At 39.6% G+C, this 21,190-nt stretch overlaps 1 protein-coding gene across 9 annotated transcripts in view; it reads right to left on the bottom strand.

The window, feature by feature from the left end:
• The window catches only part of trip12 (thyroid hormone receptor interactor 12), a 142,348-nt gene that overhangs the window by 83,316 nt on the left and 37,842 nt on the right, over positions 1-21,190 (bottom strand). For all 9 annotated transcript variants that reach the window (XM_073041471.1, XM_073041480.1, XM_073041472.1 and 6 more), the window contains 9 exons: positions 19,908-20,710; positions 18,992-19,097; positions 7,953-8,086; positions 6,553-6,636; positions 5,361-5,456; positions 4,507-4,658; positions 3,686-3,721; positions 3,486-3,581; positions 23-115 (listed from right to left, as the gene is read on the bottom strand). In XM_073041471.1, coding sequence (XP_072897572.1) covers positions 23-115; positions 3,486-3,581; positions 3,686-3,721; positions 4,507-4,658; positions 5,361-5,456; positions 6,553-6,636; positions 7,953-8,086; positions 18,992-19,097; positions 19,908-20,710 — 1,600 coding nt within the window. The remainder of the gene's footprint in view (positions 1-22; positions 116-3,485; positions 3,582-3,685; positions 3,722-4,506; positions 4,659-5,360; positions 5,457-6,552; positions 6,637-7,952; positions 8,087-18,991; positions 19,098-19,907; positions 20,711-21,190) is intronic.

The raw sequence follows: 21,190 nt of genomic DNA, 5'->3' as shown, positions 1-21,190 counted from the left end.
AGACACTTATGGCAGTACTTACAGCTTGTAGAATGGCTTTACTATGTCTTCGAGATAACATTTCCAGAGCAGTCAAAGCTTGTTCAGCTACATCAATGCACTGAATGACTTGAAGCTAGAAAACATGGAAGCTACTTTCATAAAATGTTTAAGAGTTTCCAATGACAGATCAGTTACCAGTTTTTTTTAATACTTTAAATTTTAGTTGGTCTTTAAAAGTGCTCTGCAATACAAAATGTGAACCAAAACAATCATGATTACTTAATTAGTAAAACACTTTTGAACTGACTTCCATTGTACATCTTCGGTTTTTGGCAAATTGTTGATTTAAGCAAAAACAATACTTTCATTGCAATGCAAAACGATTCTAACTACTGCAAAATACTGAACCTTTAGTCCACTTGGAAACCACACCAATTTCAAAATAAAAATTCCAAATGTAATTTACATTTAAATTTCAAAGTCAATACCAAGAGTTCACAGATCAAATTCCGATAATTCTGAAATTACTTCAGCAGTTTAAAAGGCAGATCACCAGCAGCTTTGTGGCTAGTTAGGGATGGGTAATTAAATGCTGGCCAAGTCTGTGAATTCTACACTCAGCCTGTGAACTCCACTCACAAAAGAAAATCTGCATATGCTGGTAATCAAATACACAGAAAATGCTGGTAGAACTCAACAGACCAGGCAGCATCTATGGAAAAGAGTAAACAGTCGATGTTTCGGGCAGAGACCCTTCATCAGGACTAATGAAGGGTCTTGGCCCGAAACATCAACTGTTTACCTTTTCCATGGATGCTCCCTGGTCTGTTGAATTCCTCCAGCATTTTGTGTGCGTTGCTGTGAGTATGAAAACTAATGATCTTAGTACGACTGGTCATTATTCGATATGCCAAGGATGTGGCCTAAGAGATTAGCTCGCCTTTGATGTCTCAGCATCTCGTGGCTCTGGAGACAGGCGTACTGAAGGTCGATGTCCCGGCAGGAAATCAGTGTTTTGTGGGAGATGGAATATCTCTGGCTGTGAGCCCAAAGACCCGAGATCTTTGGGTATAGAGCTCAGAAAAAGCGACGCAATGGACTTTTAACATCGTTGTTTTTTTATGACCACCCACCCCACCGCTGTGAAACTGAGACAGCTCCTTCTCCCTTATCGGGGGAGAGAGTCTGTGGAATGCGGAATACTGGGTGAACGAGTAGTCTTTGGGGTGCTGCATCTGCCTTTGCTGTTGCTGTGCTGCACGCTTGAGCGCTCAGTGGTGAGTGCCAATGCTTTTTTCCTGCTGGTGGGGGAGGGTGATCGTTGCTTTGCTGATTACATGTGAGAGGGAGACTTTGGGGTAACTGTCTGCCATTATTTAGGGGTTCTCCTCTGTTTTTGTGGATGGTTGCAAAGAAAAAGCATTTCAGGATGCATATTGTATACATTTCTGGTATTAAATGTACCTTTGAAACATGAAAAGCCTTGCACTCTGATAACCAGTATGTCATTTTTTTTTTAAAAAAAAGAATTTACAAAAGTCAAAGATTGGTGGATCCAAATGAAGATGACTCCTGCAGCAGGGAAAATGACTTGGGATATTCCATGGTTTAGGCCCTAATCTGTTGAGGTCACCTAGTCCTTGGCTCGTTCATATTCTGTTGAGGGCTGCTAACCATCTTCAAAGTCAAGCCAGTGCCCTCTATCACTGTTGAGGGATACATTCCATGTATTGCATATGCTTCACCATTCTTTTCACGTAGATACCAGATGTGCACACACACGTTGGTGCTGTTTTCCATTATGGCCAACTGACTAGTATTCAGAAAAGTCAACTACCAAAGGTCACTGACTGAAATTACAGAAACTGTGATGGGCCTATGGGAGAGAAACAAGTTATGAAAATTATTTTTTTTTTTTTTAAAACTGCCCATCTATAGCAGCAACTGCAAAATTACCTTTTCAACTACGTGTAAAGCCCTTGTCACCAAAATCTAGTGAATCAATTATTAGAAAATAACCAATGAATTTAACAGCATGGAGAATACCATTTTATCAAGATAGAGAAAGACATCAGCTGAGATTCAATTTAAATGTCACTTTTCCACATTGGTGATTGAATTGCCGAGACACATGGCACAAGAACAAATCAAGATGGCAGAAGGTCTTTTAGAGAATACCTATAACAGAACGGAAGCATCATTGCTAGAGCATAACAGTATAGCACATTACAGGCCAAATGGCCCACAATTTTGTGCCAACCTTTCAGGATCAATCTAATGTTTCTGTCCCACATAGCACTCCTTTCATTGTGATTCTATCCAAAAAAATCATAGAAGTCCTGAATACATCTGCCTCTACCACAACCCCCAGCAACATGTTCCATACATTCACTACTCACTGTGCAAAAAAATACCTGATATCTCCCTCTTCTTTCCTCCAATCACCTTTAAACTATGCCCTCTCATTTTAGCCACTTCCACCTTTGAAGAAGACTCTTGCTAGCCACTATCGATGATTCTCATCGAATACACCTCTGACAAGTCATTTCCAAAGAGAAAAGTCCCAAGTTCGCTCAACCTTTTCTTATTAGGCATGTTCTCTAATCGAGGTAGTGTCCTGGTAAATCTCTTCTGCACCCTCTCTGAAGCCTCAGCATCCTTACTACAATGAGGCATCAAGAACTGAACACAATGCTCCAAGTATGGTCTAACCAGGCTTCTATAGGGCTGCAACATTACCTCACCACTCTTGAACTCAATTCCTGACTAGTTATATCTTACAAATATCCCTGAAATTATGCAACAAGATCAGATGTAGAAAACCTTCAAAATGCATTCATATTTTTCCATGGAGGTTGAACACCACTGTAAGGAGTTTCTTAAAGCAGGGAGATAGAGATTGAGGGAATTCTGGTACTTTGTTGATTGACAGCATAATGGTGGGTTAAAGAAGCCAGAGGCAGTCAAGTGGCAATATTTAGAATTAAATTTGAAATAAAATGCTTAAATCATTGTTGCAAATTAAAAAATGTCAGCATCATATTGTGGTTTTGCTGATTTAAAGTGAAAATTCCTGATTTTTAGAAATCACCAGGAGCCTGTAAAGATGCTAAACATTTCATAGCAGTTAAAAGTAATTAATTACATAGTTAAGATTTGACGTTTGCAACACTTGCCTAGAGAAAATTACAATAAATGGCCTGAAAATATAGTTTTATGAAAGGGGATGGGAAATCAGAGTTAGGAGCCTTCGTTCACACTATTTGTAACAGAATACTCCCTTCGCCAAAAGGGAAAGCCATATGAATGCCCAAATTAAAAATGGTTGAAGTCACAACTGTTAAACCTTAGCCAATAGTCAAGGTCGTAATTAAAAATATCACTATTGAAATACATTTTCCTGCTATTACAAATCAGATATCATTTTAATATCAGTATAAGAATAGAACACCAACAAAAGGAACCGATAGTGACATTTTTTGCAACTGACCCAATTATCTCACCTTTTCCAAAAAGACTGGAATTGCATCAACAACCACAGCCGACGATCTAGGTAGAGCTTCCATCATGTAAGTCAACGCTCTGCAAGCGTGGTTCATCTATCATATTAAAACAGGTAATGCCATTTGAATAAATGAACAAGCTTGGGAAATATCTAAGCAACTATTCCAAAATAAAATACTTAACAATACAAAATACTTACAATGTCAAAGTTGTGCTCCATCTGCAACAAAGTTATCTGCAAAGGAATAAGAAATTATTAATGATGATAGCTCATGTATATATTTCAAGGATCAAGGCATATAAAATATTAAACTGAATGAGATGACATATCCAGGGACAGTAAAAACATTAAGCTATTTAACAGGACTACTCCACCATTCAATCCTACAATGTGACAAAAAAACAAAAACTCTATAGATTTAAAATTGACAAATGGCCTTCCTAATTTTCCTAGTGGAAAGTGTTTCAATTTCCTTTGAACCCGTATTCTCTCCAAGTAGAAATAATTAGTTTCATCAAGTCTATTTTTGGTCAAGGTTCAGAAGATATGCCATTCAAAGCAAGTCACCCATTTAATACAACTGCTGCGGTTGCTTCACTTTTTAATGTCTCAACTATGCTCAAACCTCCTTTATTTGGAGGTTCCCACCCATTATATTAAACCCAGGGCTTGTCTTACTCTTCCAGAGTTTGGACATTAACAACACATTGGTTATTCACATGGACAACCAACTGAGTGCAAACAAAAGACTAAACTGTAAATGAAACAAAGTTCAAATTGGGTTACAACTTAACATAGATACACATGAAAGCCGCTCCTCAGTGCAACTAAAAATGTCAAGAACTTTAACCACAGTCATTAAAGTGATATTCCTTGGGGGCTGAACTCAAATTGAAAACCCTGGAACTTCAATCAATATTTTTAAGATGTTATGTAAATGAAAATAATCAAATAATGAGGCATCAGTTTTTGAATGTTACACATCTTAAAAAAATAATCAGATGCTTCAGAATACCAACCAAAGCTGGGACAACGCTCTTCACTGGAAATCCTCCCAGGGTTTCTTCATTGCCCATTACCAACAACTGGCACATTTCGATAACCGCTTGAAGTTGCTGACTCTCATCTCCAGTAGCCTGCAGACCTTGTAGAAGCTGCTGTGCCTTGGAACCTTAGAAATAAATGAATTTCAAATGCAATTGTGTAACTGAATTACTATTGTAACTGCATTTTGCAGCTGCCTTGAGATCATGTCTGTAGATTAGCTCTGCTGAGAAGGAGAATTAGTAATATCAACTGTAATAACATTCTTTCAACTACCCAGACTGGAGAAAAACTACAAGGCCACACCATACCAATGTGCAGCACAGTCACTGCAAAATACTGTCCCTCACTTTGGTCATATGCCCAGATGGATGTCATGACAAAATACTAAGATAGAAAGCTTCAAGTTGAAATTGCTAGCCAATTCCAAAATATACAAATCCATTAGATAAAAGATAAATGGAAATGTCTTAGCAATTTGTTAAATAAGTACAATTTTTAGAAGAACAGCTGGTGTGCAAACTGGATGGTGTTAAAGAAATTACATCAGCCAGAATAGGACTTTTTAACTGAACACCATGGTACATTGTTGGAGTAAACTACAAATTTCCCCAGCATCTGGTTCATGCAGTAATTAACCCAAGAGTAATTGAAGCAGAGACTTTACATTCAAAAAGGAAAAGTTATATCCTGTACAAACATGAAAAGTTGCAAAATCAAGGATGGATATTTTACACATTGCTGTTGACTAAAAAATACAACTTTTTTGAAGTCTGACAAATTTATAGTAAAATTATTCTATGAATTAAATATCCACGTGGTTACTCACTTGCTCCGCTTCCAATTGTTCTATGAAAAAGTTGGGACATTCGTGGACCAAGAGGACCAAAAAGGTGGGGTGGAAGGCCACGTGCCTCCAATAAAGCTGGAAGACAAGGACAAGCTTTGGTTTGGTAAAACATTTTCAGTACAATAGTGTTCAGTTCACCGGGAACTCTAGGAGAATTACAACTCATTTTGATTTTTGTTTTGAAAAATATACAACTGAGCAAGTTTCTAAGAGAAAGCCTAGAAATTTATGGAAGTTATTCCTTGCAGTATATAGATTACACAAAATAGATACAAAGCATAATGCACTTACCAACTTGTGTAAATAAATTCCCACCTGGTTTCCACATATAAATATCAGTGCATAATGAGCAACATCAGCCCAAGATTGCATTTACACAAAAGCTGCAACTATTTCAGCTTGGGGTGGGGAAAACAAAAATTATGAGAAGACAAAGTGAAGCTTCAAAGAAACTGGAATAAATAGTCAAGAGGTATGGAAAAGAGGGTAAATTCCTATTTAACATTTTATAAACTTCACTATGAAGTAGCTGGAACAAAGTAACAATGTCTTCACCACAAAAACCTCAAATACTATGAGGCATTTCATCTACTATGTCCAGCTTCCTGCCTCTAGATTGGGTGTGATGAAATGCCCTGCAGACATTTCACCATTTTCCACTGCGAGGGGAATATAATTCTCTGACAGCAACTGAGCTCTTTCACTTGTCTTCCATTTGAAGGGGACACAAGCTATTACCAAGCAAGAAGAAATCATGCTCCCAGGAAAATTTCGTATTTTCCAATTATACAAAAAATAAAATCAAATACTGTGATGTCAGTTTGATGCCCAGATGGCGGATTTAAAAATATCTTCCGCCATGTCCAAGGTTTAAATTTTCAAGCTTCAAGATCAAATTCAGAAACAGCTGACTTTATATTAATGCAAATATACTTATAAAACTCAATGCCTTTCCCATTATGGACTCTTATCCTATTCTTAGGCACAACAATTACATTCCACAAGTATTTCAACTGAACCATTTGTATAAAGGACCTCCCCCAACCAAAATATGTGAAGGGCAATTTTTCCTAAAGTTTACTAAGAAGGGGCATCTTCTGGCTTCACAGAAGTGAATTCATGAATACAAGTGCATAGCTTTAACAGCACATTACGGTGGAAGATTTCTTACCTTGTAGTCGACCCATCTCTGAATCATCAGACTCACTCTCCCCAGAGGTTGGCATTCCAACAGCTCCAGCCACAGAACTAGAAGCTGCAGTGAATAAAACAGTCACTATTTTTTGCTGATCAAGACTTAACTGAAGGCTCTTAAAATATTTAAAAGGATGCAAACAAGTTTTCCATGGGCAACAACCATCTTCATTTTTCTGCCATTTGAGTGACTCTTCAACTGGATACAATTTAGCATAAAAATATGCTAAATTTTAATCACCTAATGTCTAGCAAAATATATATTCAACAGTTCACTATCATTTTAATGACTAACTTATAAATCATTTCAGTAACTCAAATAACATTTGAGTATCTCAAATATTCTAACAAATACTACTGCAAGCATTGAAGGCAATCACTGTTCATGTTCACCTTCCACAACAGGAGTCAACATCTAAATGAATTGTTCCCTCATAAATAATATGCAATATTAGCTATCATGCATGCCATCAGCTTTTCAAAACAAAACTAATTAGATAAGAATTAAGAGCAAGAATAATTACAAAGAACTTTTTAATAAAGCACCCAGCTTGTGTTTAAAAGACTACATGAACCAAAATCTGAATATTTTGCCCCTCTATAAAAATTTCATTAAAGCTGATTTTAACATGCAAATCCTAGAGAAAAAAGCAGCCATTTTAGGAAATATGAATGAAGTAATCATAAATGTGATGAAGATTTATGTTTGCATTGTGAACAGATACATTTAGTTCCAAAGGTTTCAAAACGTATTACAGAATAAGATTCAAAATATTCACCGGAAGACTGGAGACTCACTGGGTTACAGGGGAACACATCCCACTTATGTCAAAAATTTTCAGGTGCCTCTAAAACCTCAAACTTTATTTAACAACCTACTCTGACTTAAATGCTTCAAGGGAATGGCCACAGCAGCCTTTTTTAAACATTTACAAGTAAACTTTTGAGACTAGCATTAAGTACCGAAGCAAAGCATAAATCACTTTGAATATTCCAAACCAAATGAAAGTACAGGTGTTCAAGTTTTTAATCTGGAAGCATTGAGAATGGCTTCCCTCTCATGGAAAGATCTACTGTGATTTATTCAAGTCAATGCCTTAAACCAGGTATTGACTGGTTCGAGCCTCAGCTGAGGCAGCGTGTTTGTGTCCTTGAGCAAGGTACTTAACAACACATTGCTCTGCAACGTCACCGGTGCCAAGCTGCATGGGTCCTAGTGCTCTTCCTTTGGGGAAGGCCTGCAGCTTGGGCAACAGCCAGTCTCCCATACAACCCTGCCCAGGCCTGCGCCCTGGAAACTCCAGGCGCAAATCCATGGTCTCTCGAGACCGACGGATGCCACCACCACCTTAAACCAATAGAGAACAGCTTTCTGACCTGATGCTCCTTGAGGTACATCTTCTGTGCGTGCAGAAGAATTTGCTCCATCCTGGTTGTTATCAGGATCTGCCATCTTCTCCTGTCGGCGAGCCTCAGCTGCTCCTCTTTTGCCCAGGCCAGAGCCTCGCCGACTATTTGAATGTAGAAAAAAGAAAATAAAAATCAGTAAACTTCTAAGCAGATCTCTCTGGGTTTAACATGACTCTAACTGCCAATTCAAAATAGTGCAGAATTAGTGATTAAACGCCTTGTAGAGGAATTTGATAGTAATATAAGGACTAACCTTTTAGCAACACTCACTAAAAACTGGATTTTCCTTGTCAACTTTGAATACTCCACAATTCTTTTCAGCCAGAACAGCTTTTTTCTTTCAAGTCTAATCACCACCGTATTGAAGGAAATGTGGCATTTTGCACACATCATGCCTATGCAGTGATGATCATGACCAGATTAATGGTTTCCAAGCTAGATACTGCAGCACAGAAACATGCACTTTGGCCCATGTTGTCCATGCCTAACTATTACTCCCACTGACTCACAAAAGTACCATAATTCTCCACATCCCTCCCATCCATGTGCCTACCCATATTTCTCAAATGTTGAAATAAAACCCACAACCACCATTTACTCTGCAGCTCACTGCATTAATTTCACCATCCTCTAAATCAGACTCTCCCCCTCCCCTTAACCATTTCAGCTTTTGCCCTTAACCCTTAGTCTCAACCAACCTCATTGGAAAAAGCCCGCATTTACCCATCTATACACTTCCATTTTGTATATCTGTATCAAATCTCCACTCATTCTTCTACAGAATATGGAATAAAGTCTTAATCTATTCAACCTTTCCTGAAACCTCAAGTTTTCAAAGTCCTGGCAACATCCCTGTAAACTTCCTCTGCACTCTCTCAATCTTATTGATTTGACGTCTTATCTCTAGGTAGATGACCAAAACTGCAAAAAACTCCAAATAAACCACACCAACATCTGATGCAACTTTAACAACATTCCAACTCCTGTACTCAATTTGATCCAAAGGCCAAAGGCTTTCTTCATGACCTTATCTGTGATGTCACTTCCTAGGAACTATGGATCTGTATTCCCAAACCACTGTTCTGAAGCACTCCCCAGTGCCTAACAGCCCAACGTTCAAGACCTACCCTGGTTTGCCCTCTAAAAGGGCAATATCTCACTTTGTCTGCATTTAATTCTATCTGGCATCTTTCAGCCCATTTTTCCAGCTGATCCAGATCCTGCTGCACGCTTAAGAGTCTTCCTCACTGTCCACCACACACTATTCTTGCTATCATCCACAAATTTGTGGATCCAGTTTACATTGTCATCTATATCAACGCTCTGGATGACAAACAACAACGGACCCAATACCAATCCCTATGGCATATCACCCATCACAGGCCACCAGAGAAACAATCCACTGCCACTCTCTGGCTTCTCTTACGAAGCCAAAGTCAATCTAATTGAAGAGTTCATTGTTAATGGCAAATGACTGAACCTTCCTGACCAATCTCCCATGGGAGAACTTGTCAAAGGTCTTGCTAAGTCCTTGTAGGCAATTTCCACTGCCTTAACTTCAACTTTTTCCAAAAAAATTCAGATAGGTTAGACATGACCTACCATGCACAAAGTTATGCTGACCATCTTTAATCAGTCTTTCTATCCAAATATTTTTAAATCTGGTCTATTAGAATACCTTCCACTACTAATTTTCAGGCTCACTGGCCTATAATTTCCTGACATTCTTAGAACACTTCCTAAACATTAGCTATCCTCCAATCTGGCACCTCACCTGTGGCTAAGGATATTTTAAGTATCTCCAGTAGAGCCCCTGCAATTTCAGCACCAGCCTCCTACAAGGTGTTCAGTGGGAACACATAGTCAGGCTCTGGGGATTTATCCATCCAATTTGCCACAAGACAGCAAACACCTCCTCCTCTGTAATCTGTATATGGTCCATGATCTCACCACTGCTTTGCCTCACTTTCATAGATTTTATGTTTGTGTCCAGGCAAAGACAATGAAAAAAATCCAATTTAGATCCTCATTCTTTCAGCTCCATGCATAGATGCCAACACTGATCTTCCAGAGGACCAATTCTGCCCCTTACTATCTCTTTGCTCTTAATTTATAGATGCCCTCGGGACTCTCCTAGATTGTCTGCTAGAGCAACCTCATGCTTTCTTTTAGCCCTGGTTTTTTGTGTTTTTTCCATTTCTTATACTCAAGTACCTCCTTTGTTCCAACCTGCCTATACCTGCTACATAAATTTTCTACTTAACCAGGGCCTCAAGATCTCTTGAAAACCAAGGTTCCCCAAACTTGCTGTCCTAATCTTTTATTCTAACAGGAACATACAAACTCTGTATTCAAAATTTCACTTTTGAAAGCCTCCCACTTACTAAGTACACCTTTGCCAGAAAAACTTGCCAAATCCACACTTGCCAAAATTTTCTGATACCATCAAAATTAGCCTTTCTCCAACTTAGAATCTCAACTAGAGGACCAGACCTACCCTTCTCCACAATTACCTTGAAACTAATGGTATAATGATCAATAGGTGTAAAGTTTTCCCCTACGCAAACTTCTATCACCTGCCCTGTCTCATTCCCTAATAAAGGATCAAGTACCACTCTCTCTACTTGGACCTCTTAAGAAAAGATTTCTTACGATATTGACAAACTCTCCCATCCAGTCTTTTTACAAAAAAATCACTATGTCGAAAGTTAAAATCATCTATCACAACCTTGTGTTTGAAACACTGACCTGCCAGTCGTGCCCCAGCCACACCCAAGTCTCACTGATAGTTACAATGTCATAATTCTACAATTGAAATATACATAAGTCAGAACATTACTCCCACTATGCTCAAACTTTTGATTCCTGACTTTGCATATCAGCTTAACAACATCTTTCCCCACAACCACCACTATCTGCTCTAGCACTCTGGTTCCTGTCCCTCAACAACTCTAGTTTAATACCCCAACCCTCACAACAGCTCTAGCAAACCTTCCCACAATGATTAGTCCCCTTTCGGTTTAGGTGCAAACAGTCCCTTCTGTACATCTTCCCTGAGAGCCCAATGATCCAAATATCTGAAACCTTCCCTCCTGCACCAAACCGTCCTGGGACATCACAGAGGCAAAGTGTGCACACGCCCAGCAAATCCACAGCCACTTCCAGAACAATGGCGACACGCGGCACATATGGAAGGGCATTCAGGACATCACCTGACTGTGCAGGTGATGCCTCCCTCCTGGATGCGCTGAATAACTTCTACACTCGTTTTGAGGCTAAAAACGACGTGGTGGCGAGGAAGTCCACCCCTCCTCCAAATGACCAGGTGCTGCGTCTCACTGTGGCTGATGTGAGAAGAACCCTGTGCAGGGTCAACCCACAGAAGGCTGCTGGACCAGACAATATTCCTGGTAGAGTGCTTAGAGCAGGGGTGTCAAACTCATTTTAGGTCACGGGCCGGATTGAGCAAAATGCAGCTTCATGCAGGCCGGATCAGTCGGACGCGTGCGAACGCAGCTCTCGTTGCCTCTGTTTTTTCAGCCTGCTCTCATGTGTCTCAGTCTCTGCTATAACTACAAAGTGTTTCACTTTACAAATTCCATTTCTTATGAAGAAGACTGCCGAGCAAGACTGCCAAATAAACACTAAAAACCCTGAAAACCTGGTACCTGAATAAACTCAGCATTAGTCATATCATACGCCATAGGCGCTTCGATTACTGGGGCCAGCTTTAATAGTAATAAGATATTATCTCGCGGGCCTTGAGTTTGACATAAATGGCTTAGAGGATGTGCAGAAACAGCTAGCAGATGTTCTCACTGACCTCTTCAACATCTCCCTGAGCAGCACCACCGTTCCAATGTGCTTCAAGGCTGCCACCATCATCCCTGGGCCGAAGAAGTTTTCAGTGTCCTGCCTCAATGACTACTGTCCCGTTGCACTCACATCCATCATCATGAAGTGTTTGGAGAGGCTCGTCATGAGGCACATCAAGACCCTGCTGCCCCCACCCCCCACTGGACCCCCTGCAGTTTACATACTGTCCTAACCGTTCAACAGACGATGCCATTGCCATCACCCTCCACCTGGCCCTAACCCACCTGGACAAAAAAAGACACGTACGTTCAAATGCTATTCACAGACTTCAGTTCAGCATTTAACACAATCATCCCTCAGAAACTGATTGGAAAGCTGACCCTACTGGGCCTGAACACCTCCCTCTGCAGCTGGATACTAGACTTCCTGACTGGGAAGACCTCAGCCTACTGATCGGAGGCAGCATTTCCAACACCATCACATTGAGCACAGGGGCCCCCCAGGGCTGCGTGCTCAGTCCACTGCTGTTCACTCTGCGGACCCATGACTGTGCTGCAACACACAGCTCAAACCACATCATCAAGTTCACCGATGACACGACCATGGTGGGTCTCATCAGCAAGAACGACGAGTCAGCTTACAGAGAGGAGGTGCAGTGGCTAACAGACTGGTGCAGAGCCAAAAACCTGTCTCTGAATGTGAACAGAACGAAAGAGATGTCTGTTGACTTCAGGAGGGCACGGAGCAACCACTCCCCGCTGAACATCGACGGCTCCTCGGTAGAGATCGTTAAGAGCACCAAATTTCTTGGTGTTCACCTAGCGGAGAATCTCACCTGGTCCCTCAACACCAGCTCCATAGCAAAGAAAGCCCAACAGCGTCTCTACTTTCTGTGAAGGCTGAGAAAAGTCCATCTCCCACCCCCCCATCCTCATCACATTCTACAGGGGTTGTACTGAGAGCATCCTGAGCAGCTGCATCACTGCCTGGTTCAGAAATTGAAACATCTCAGATTGCAAGACCCTGCAGCAGATAGTGAGGTCAGCTGAGAAGATCGGGTCTCTCTTCCCGCCATTGCAGATATTTACACTACACTCTGCATCTGCAAAGCAAACAGCATTATGAAGGACCCCAACACACCCCTCATACAAACTCTTCTCACTGCTGCCGTCTGGGAAAAGGCACCAAAGCATTTGGGCTCTCACGACCAGACTATGTAACAGTTTCGTCCTCCAACCTATCAGACTCCTCAATACCCAGAGCCTGGACTGAGCCAACTTACTGCCCTATTGTCTTATTATTTATTGTAATGCCTGCACTGTTTTGTGTACTTTATGCAATTCTGGGTAGGTCTGTAGTCTAGTGTAGTTTTTTCTGTGTTGTTTTCATGTAGTTCAGTATAGTTTTCATACTGTTTCATGTAGCACCATGGTTTTGAAAAACATGGTCTCATTTCTTCTGTGTACTATACCAGCAGTCATGGTCGAAATGACAAAAACTGACTTGACTCCTGTATGATCTTCCCATTTCTGGCCTCACTACCACTTGACACTGGTAGCAATCCTGAGATCACAACCCTGGAAATGCTGTCATTTAACTTGGCACCTAACTCATTTTGGAAGACCTCAGCACCTTTCCTACCCATGACATTGGTACTGACATGGATCATATCATGACCACTGGCTGCTCACCCATCCACTTAAAAATGCTGTGGACTCCATTTGAAATATTCCTGACCCTGGCACATAGGAGGCAACATACCCATCCAGGAATCTCAGTCTCATTCACACAACCTCCTTCCAAACCCCTAACACTACAGTTCACTGCTTCTCCCTCCTTCCCTTCTAAGCCACAGAGCCAGACTCAGTGCCAAAGACACAATTCCTGAGACTTCCTTCTGCTAGGACAACCCCCCCCCCCCCCACCCCCAATATCCTAAGTGTATACCTGTTACGGGGAATGGTCACAGAAGTACTCTGTACTGGCTGGCTATCCCTTCTCCTGATGGTCACTACCTTGGATACAAGTCCTGTTGATCAACCCCCCCAGTCTCTCAAACGATAATACGAGTTCATCCAGTTCCAGATCCAATTCCTTAACACTATCTGCAGCTGGATGCATTTCTTGCAGGTGTAGTCATCAGGACACTGGAGGTAAACCTGCCTTCCCATATCCTACAAAAGCATTCCACTATCCTGTATGTCATCTCCATTGTTCCAAATGTGCAATCAAAATAATTAAACTCCTTGTTCAATGAGTAAATATTGACAAGCAATAAAGCAGATTTATTGTATCAATTTATGTGCTTTTCATAATGGTAATGAGAGATTATTACCAAAAGGTTCACATTTAATTTCACATTTCAATCAAAAGACACTATCCAATCAAAACAGTACTTCATTTTGTTCATGTGTCTGGATTTGAACCATGAAGTTACTGTTTCAGGTGATGTATGACCTTGTAATGAAAGTGGGGGACACCTCCCTCTCCCTTGCCAGGGAGAGAGAGAACCTGTGGGTTGCCGAATGCCAGATGAATTACGATAGTCTTTGGGGTAACTGCAAGGTCTGTGCCTTTGCCATTGCTTAGCTCACACGAGCTCAGTAGCGGGTACACTTTTTGTTTTGCTGATGGGGGAGGGGGGGTTTGTTGCTCTCCGCCACTTACTCGTGGGGGTGGGGAGACTTTGGGATTCTGACATTTAACTATCATTCATTCTTTGGGGCACCTCTGTTTTCATGGATGTTTTGCAAAGAAAAAACATTTCAGGATGTATATTGTATACATTTCTCTGACATTAAATTGAACCTTTTAACTTAACTCCAAGAGATGCAGGCCTGCCATTGAAGGCTGGTAAATCAGTCTAGAAATTACAAATACTAAATAACTACAATTAAAGAGAAAATGCAGGATACATTCAGCAAGACAGACAGTATCAGAATAATAAAGGGTCTTTGAACAAGTCCTGCCTACCTTGGTGTTACTGGGATTTTGTTATTAATGGAAACCAACATTCTTCCAGCTTTTCTATAAATAACCACAGATCAATGCTACTTTGCAGAAGGAAACTGGCTTCTCCAATAAAACTACTATTTTAGCTCATTTAATTTCTGTCCAGTCAAGGGCTTGCAAGCCATAATTCTGTATTCCTGCACCAAACAATTTAACAACTGGATTGGTATTATGGAAATGGTATCAGTAAACATTAAATCTTATATGGGATATAGATTCCTTCATAGATTGAAATGCACTGTTTCCACTCTGTCCAAGTTTTACCAAGGTCAAAGCTGTTCATAATTCTTTAGCACATTTTCCCCATACTTGTTGATTCTATCTACAAATGAAGCAATATTAGCCCGTTTTAAACACACATAACTGAATATCCACAGACTAACATTAAAGATTTCCACTTGCTGATACTTAGCAATTCAAAAACTGCAATACTGAGATTAATTTGTTGTCCATAAACAAACATGGCCATGCTATTAAATATATATCAGGAGAGTTTCAGTTCTGTTGTAGGTTGCCAACTTCATCCAAATGTGTATGCAATGGAATACATTGAATTGCTTCAAGAATTAATCACATCTGATGCAGACTGTTCCTATGATCACATGTAAAAACATTTGATACAAACAGAAGCACACACAAGACGCTGGAGGAGCTCAGCAGGCCAACAGCATCTAAGGAAAAAAGTACGGTCGAAGAGGAAAGATGTGGCTGGTGGGATCAGTTCACCTATCACCTGGTGTTTCTCCCTTCCCCCCCACCTTTCAAATCTACTCAGTTTTTTTTCCTGCAGTCCTGCCAAAGGGTTTTGGCCTGAAGCTTCAACTGTACTCCAACCCCCCCCCCCCCCCCAATGGATGCTGCCTGACCTGCCGAGCTCCTCCAGCATTTTGTGTACTGCTCAGATTTCCAGCATCTGCAGATTTTCTCTTGTTTGTGATACAAACAGAACCACAGCTCTCTTTAATGATTGCCAGAACTTAGATGAAGCTCAATATTACACTTTTTCCCTTTTGGATGCCAATAGATACTTTTTAACGGATTCAAAGCAAACCAAAATGCTAGCTTTCACTTTCAAGTTTTGAAATGTATTCAATTTCAATCTATCACCCAAGATACAATACAAAATTTAGCAGTAGTGTGAGATATGCCCACCTTTGTCTACATTAATCAAGGTACATCAAATTACTGTAGTCAAATCAGGATTTTTTTTAAGCACTACCCAGGTTCAGAACAGATTTCTAATTTAAAATGCAAATTAATAGAAGGAAGAAGCCTCAAACAATCCACATACTCATTGAACCCAAAGCTGAAAGCTAATTTAAGAACTTTCTGAAGTATTTCATAATTGAAAAGGAGCCAACCTGTTGGTGGCACATCAATGTATCTGCAGGCTTACACAAAGGAATAATTTGCATGATAATGCCAAGCTCTGATCAAGGCTGGTCAGGAGGCAATCTCCCCATATTTACTGTGGTTCTACTACTGCATTGCATTTTTACCATTTATAGTTGGCACTGTACTCCAAATACATCTGATATGATTTTTCATACTTCTTAGAGACCTCTCGATTTCCTCACTTGAGAATTCAGTCAGTACAGATTGGCAACAACATCTCATCCATAACCATCAGCATAGGTAAACCACCTGCTCTATTCGCTACATACTTACGACTGAGCCAAGTACAGCTCTATATAGAAAGGGGACTGAAAATCTGGCTGATTGATCCAACAACTCACTCAACATCAGCCAAACCCGAGAACTGATTATTGACTACTGCAAGAGGAAACTGGAGGTTCATCAGCCAGTCCTTCTCATGGGATCAGAGTTAAAGAGGGTCAGTTAATTTAACTTCCTGGGCATTTTTATATTTATCAGCTCATAAATGCCACTTCAAAGTAAGCATGGCAGCACCTCTGCTTTCTTTGGCGTTTGTGCAGTGTGTCATTTAAAACTTTGACAAACTCCTATAAATGCAAAGGAGCATCATGACTGAATGCATCATGCTGTAGTGCAGAAACACCAATGCTATTGAACATTGGTACTTGAAATGTACTTGAATTTTTATTACTCGTTTCTTTTTTGTATTTGCACAATCTGGCAGCCTTTGTATGTAACTCTTCTACTGTACTTTGTTCTAGTTATATCTGCAAGAAAGTGAATCTCAGAATAGTGTTTAGTGACATATGTACTTTGATAATAAATTTACTTTGAACTTTTAGAGACCTGGACATTGGGAACCATTTCTATTATTGATTCAGATACTGTGAATATGTCAAACAAATCAAAGGCATTCTCTTTTCCCCCACTCAGTCGAAACATTTTAAATTATTAAAAAATTTTCAGGTGATATCTTGAAGGTCTAAATTTAGTAAGTTTTTGGTACAGCTGCAATATAAATTAGTTTGCACTCTGGCAGACTAATTCAACAGCAGATAAAACCTGCATGCATTTCAGACTAAGAGTTCAAGAATACAACTTTGATTACTAGGAAGATTTACAACCAGTTCAAGTAGAATTATGAAGTTAGTCAGAACATTTTGCAAGTAAACCTGAAAAAACTCAAATGATGCTTCAAGTCAACTAGCAACCACTCAATTTATATTAAGAACATTAGAAATCGTAACATTTAATTCATCTCCTTGTTCTTGATTAAGTATTCATAAAAATTCTGACTGATATTTACCTCAACTCTTTCCTCTACTAATCCCAATCTACCAATTCCTTCAATATTTAAAAATCTGTTGACCTTTGCCTTGAAAAAAAAGAGTGTGACTGAAATTCTCTTCCTAAACTGGCTTTGGAGAATTAATGATCCATTATCCTCTGGGTGAAGAAATTTCACCAGCCTGGTGAATCATAAACTATTTTATCCTGACAAGCCCCACACTAACATTGTATATTTCAATGCCATCACCTCATTCTCCTAAACTGTAGTGTACAATCCAGCCTGCTTAATCTCGCCTCATAAGGAGAACAAACTTCAGAAATTAATCAACGAAACCCATACTGCACTACCTCAATCACAACTATACCCTTCCAAAGGATGAGCAGAAAAAGATACTGATAAAATTAATTACAACCAAAATTCTGAAAATTTTCAGACAGCAACTGCGGAGAGGAAAGGTTACAGTTTGCAGTCAATGTTTTTTTTCCCCATTAGATCTAGAAAAATTAATTTTGTCAAGTATTGCTGCTTCCAAGCAATTGTACCAAAGGAAATATTTTGGTAGCTCATTTGAAAACGTCCATGGCAATTGCTTATTAGTAAAGAGGCAATTTTTTAAAAAATCTGTGGAGACCATGTTTAATATGTTAGTGGGGCCTACCCATAAATAAACTACCGTAAGATGCCACAATACCAACTCAATTGTAATTGTTCTTTACAATTATTACAATCCTGACAAATGACAAACGCCAAGTTTTGCCATTGCATTTTTTCACTTTTTCCTTTCCAATCAAGAATTTCACTACTATAGCAAGCATGGGTAAAATCTTCAACAGTGCACAATATCCAATCTAAATACATGTCTCACAGCAATTTGAGATTAAATCTACTTTAATATTGCAGGAAGGCAGAATCTTTTTCCCGCTTTTCGCCAGTTTTATTTTGAAAAATTAATTTTGTTCTTTTGAAATCTGCAGGTGGAAGTTAATGCTCAATATGCTTTCTCCCATTTCTTCTCACCACTCCAACAACTTCAACACTTCAATTTAACATTTAATGCATTCAACAAATCTTCTATGTCATTTAAATAGACTCTTTGACCATAAGGCCTTGGTTTGCACTAAGAATATCATTCAAGGCAGAGAATTGATTCATAATTCCAAATCTTTTACGAATGTTATTACAGATCAGTATCTTGAAGTTGGAGACAAATTTGGCCTGAAGACAGCTGAACAAACAAGTCTGGTGAGTAAATTAATTCATGTAGAACCTCACAAATTTAAAAATGCCACGCCACTGGATAATCCATAGGAAATCTCATGATCAAACCAATTCAGATAATTTGGTTGACAGTCAAATAACTAAAGCAGCACAATAAATAAGCCTATTTCTATTCAATAAAGTTGCCTTAAGAGACTCAAAATTTCAGACATTTGGGATAAGAAACCTTAAAACACCAGAATGGTAGCACTAAAGTAGTTCCAACCTAAACTTTGATTTCCAAAGAATTTACCTGGTACTAGCACAGGAGCCCGTGGTCTTTTGCCTTGTGCTCCGCCTCAAACTGGGGAGCTCTGCTGGTGGCGATTCACTGCGCTTCTTGGTAGACCTTCTCAAACCTTTAAAAATTTCAAAGTAAGGGTACATGTTGATTTCTAATAACTGTTTTTGATAATCCGCCATCTGAATTAAATTACTTTCAAAGTCATTGAAACTTTTGGATTTTTTTTTTTTTTTTTTAAAAGGGGCTTTACATTCTGCATTCAATTTTACTTGTGCGTATTTGCTACTTTAACAAGATATGCTGAAACCTTTTTTAAAAAAAATAAATGGATGGGTCCTGTGGCACTATTTTAGAGTAAACTGAACACCAAGTCCCTTTTCAAAATTTAAGTTTATCAAAACTTGATTTATGATACAAAGGTGATGCTTAGTTTAAAGATAACATTTCAAATTAGCTGCACAAGCCAGGGACAGGAATGCAGCTATTTATAGAGGGAAAATTTGCCACCTTGGGAAAAAAGGCCATATTCTAACTTCTTTTCCCCATCTAGCCAAAGTCCCGTTATACTCTCAGAATTATGCTATTTCTCTTCCACCCCAGGAATGTTTAGACAAAGGTTATAGGCATTAAGAAATTCTTGTAAATTCTTTCCTATAATGTAACTGCAATTTATTGGCTGCAGAAAAATACCAGTCACATGGCATGGAAGAATGTTGCATTTTTTGCTTTAAATACATACAGGAGCACAACTGGTAAGATTTACATTTGATACCTGTTACAATCTCATTATGGATTAGAACCTGCAATGCATGTTCAGTTGTCTCTCACAATCTGGATAGCACGCTATTTAATTGACTGAATCCATATCAGGACATTTAACCACATTTCTTAATTTGTATATATCAAAACAATTTCAACCACTCACTGGCTAACTTTGCTTGGAGGCCTGAAGGCCCTGGCTTTGAAGTCTCCGACTTAGAAGACCCTGGGAGTGACAGTTTTGCTTTTGGCAAGCTAACTTTAGGGCTAAATCGAGCAGCCCACTCAAATTTGGAGGAACTACCAGTTTTGTTCTGCTCCTTTTCCCGGCTGCTTCTGCGAGGGCTGGGACTAGAGGCTGAGCGCGAACGACGAGCTTTATTCTGATCTTTTCCTTGCTTTAGCCTGGCTCCCTGAGGCACAGCAACAGAGGAGGAAGATGATGTAGAAGCAGAGGAAGAAGAATCAGTGATAGTGCTACACCCAGCTTTGGCTGAGGTCGCTGATTTTGAAGCCAGCTTGGTTGGTTTAGCAGACCTCTCTTCAGCACTGAACGAGTCAGCCAGAGAATCACTTATAGATGCAGCAGATTCAATCTTTTTCCTTTTTTGAAAAGGGGAGGCACTGGCAGACCCAGTCTGTTTTCTGCTCTGGGCCTTACTTGTTGATGCTGCTGGAGCAGTCCTTATCTGATCCTGCACAGGCTTCCTTTTCTTTGGGGACTTAGTTTGCAGCTTGTGTTTTTGTGTTTCAGCAGGATTCTCAGTAGGTTGAAGTGCTTTGGATCTTTTCGCAGAGCAGGTAGAGTTTGAACTGCTGTGATCAGGACTTGGACCACGTTTCACGCCTCTTAAGCTGCTTTTAGAGTTGTCCCTTTTAGGTTGTCCTGTTTTGGGTCTCTCTGACCTAATTCGATCTTCTTGCTGTGGCACAGATGCGACTGATGAAGAGCTGCAACTCCTGGAATTTCTGAAAATACAATAATATTTGCCAGAGAACATTGTTTGTACATTTAACTTTATAAACTCAAATAACTCATTATTAGGCAGACTACAAAAAGACCACAAATTTTCTAAAACAATTTTTTTAATAATTTCACTTCTGCTATATAATAGCAGAATTCTGAAGTACATGGAACTAACATGTTTGCAACTACCACCTTACATGAGGCCTGAAATCCAACATCCAGGTTCAAGAACAGCCAACTAGCAAAATCCTAATCACTGCAGTTTCACAACACTATGACCAGTTTGGCCACTTGGGACTTAAAAGGATTAAATTTTTCTGTTCTGTGTTCTTTCTTGTCAAAATGTTCTTTTTTCCATAATTTTTGGTATACAATGTATCTATGTTGCTGGTGTAAGGAAGTTGTTCATGAACAGGTACATTTACTTGCATGTGATTAATAGTCTCGAATTTGACCAAATCTTGTCAAGTGCTTTCCAAGAA

This window comes from Hemitrygon akajei, chromosome 3, assembly GCF_048418815.1.
Source record: "Hemitrygon akajei chromosome 3, sHemAka1.3, whole genome shotgun sequence".
NCBI classification, from domain to species: domain Eukaryota; kingdom Metazoa; phylum Chordata; class Chondrichthyes; order Myliobatiformes; family Dasyatidae; genus Hemitrygon; species Hemitrygon akajei.
This window is presented reverse-complemented; position numbering and strand designations above follow the sequence as displayed.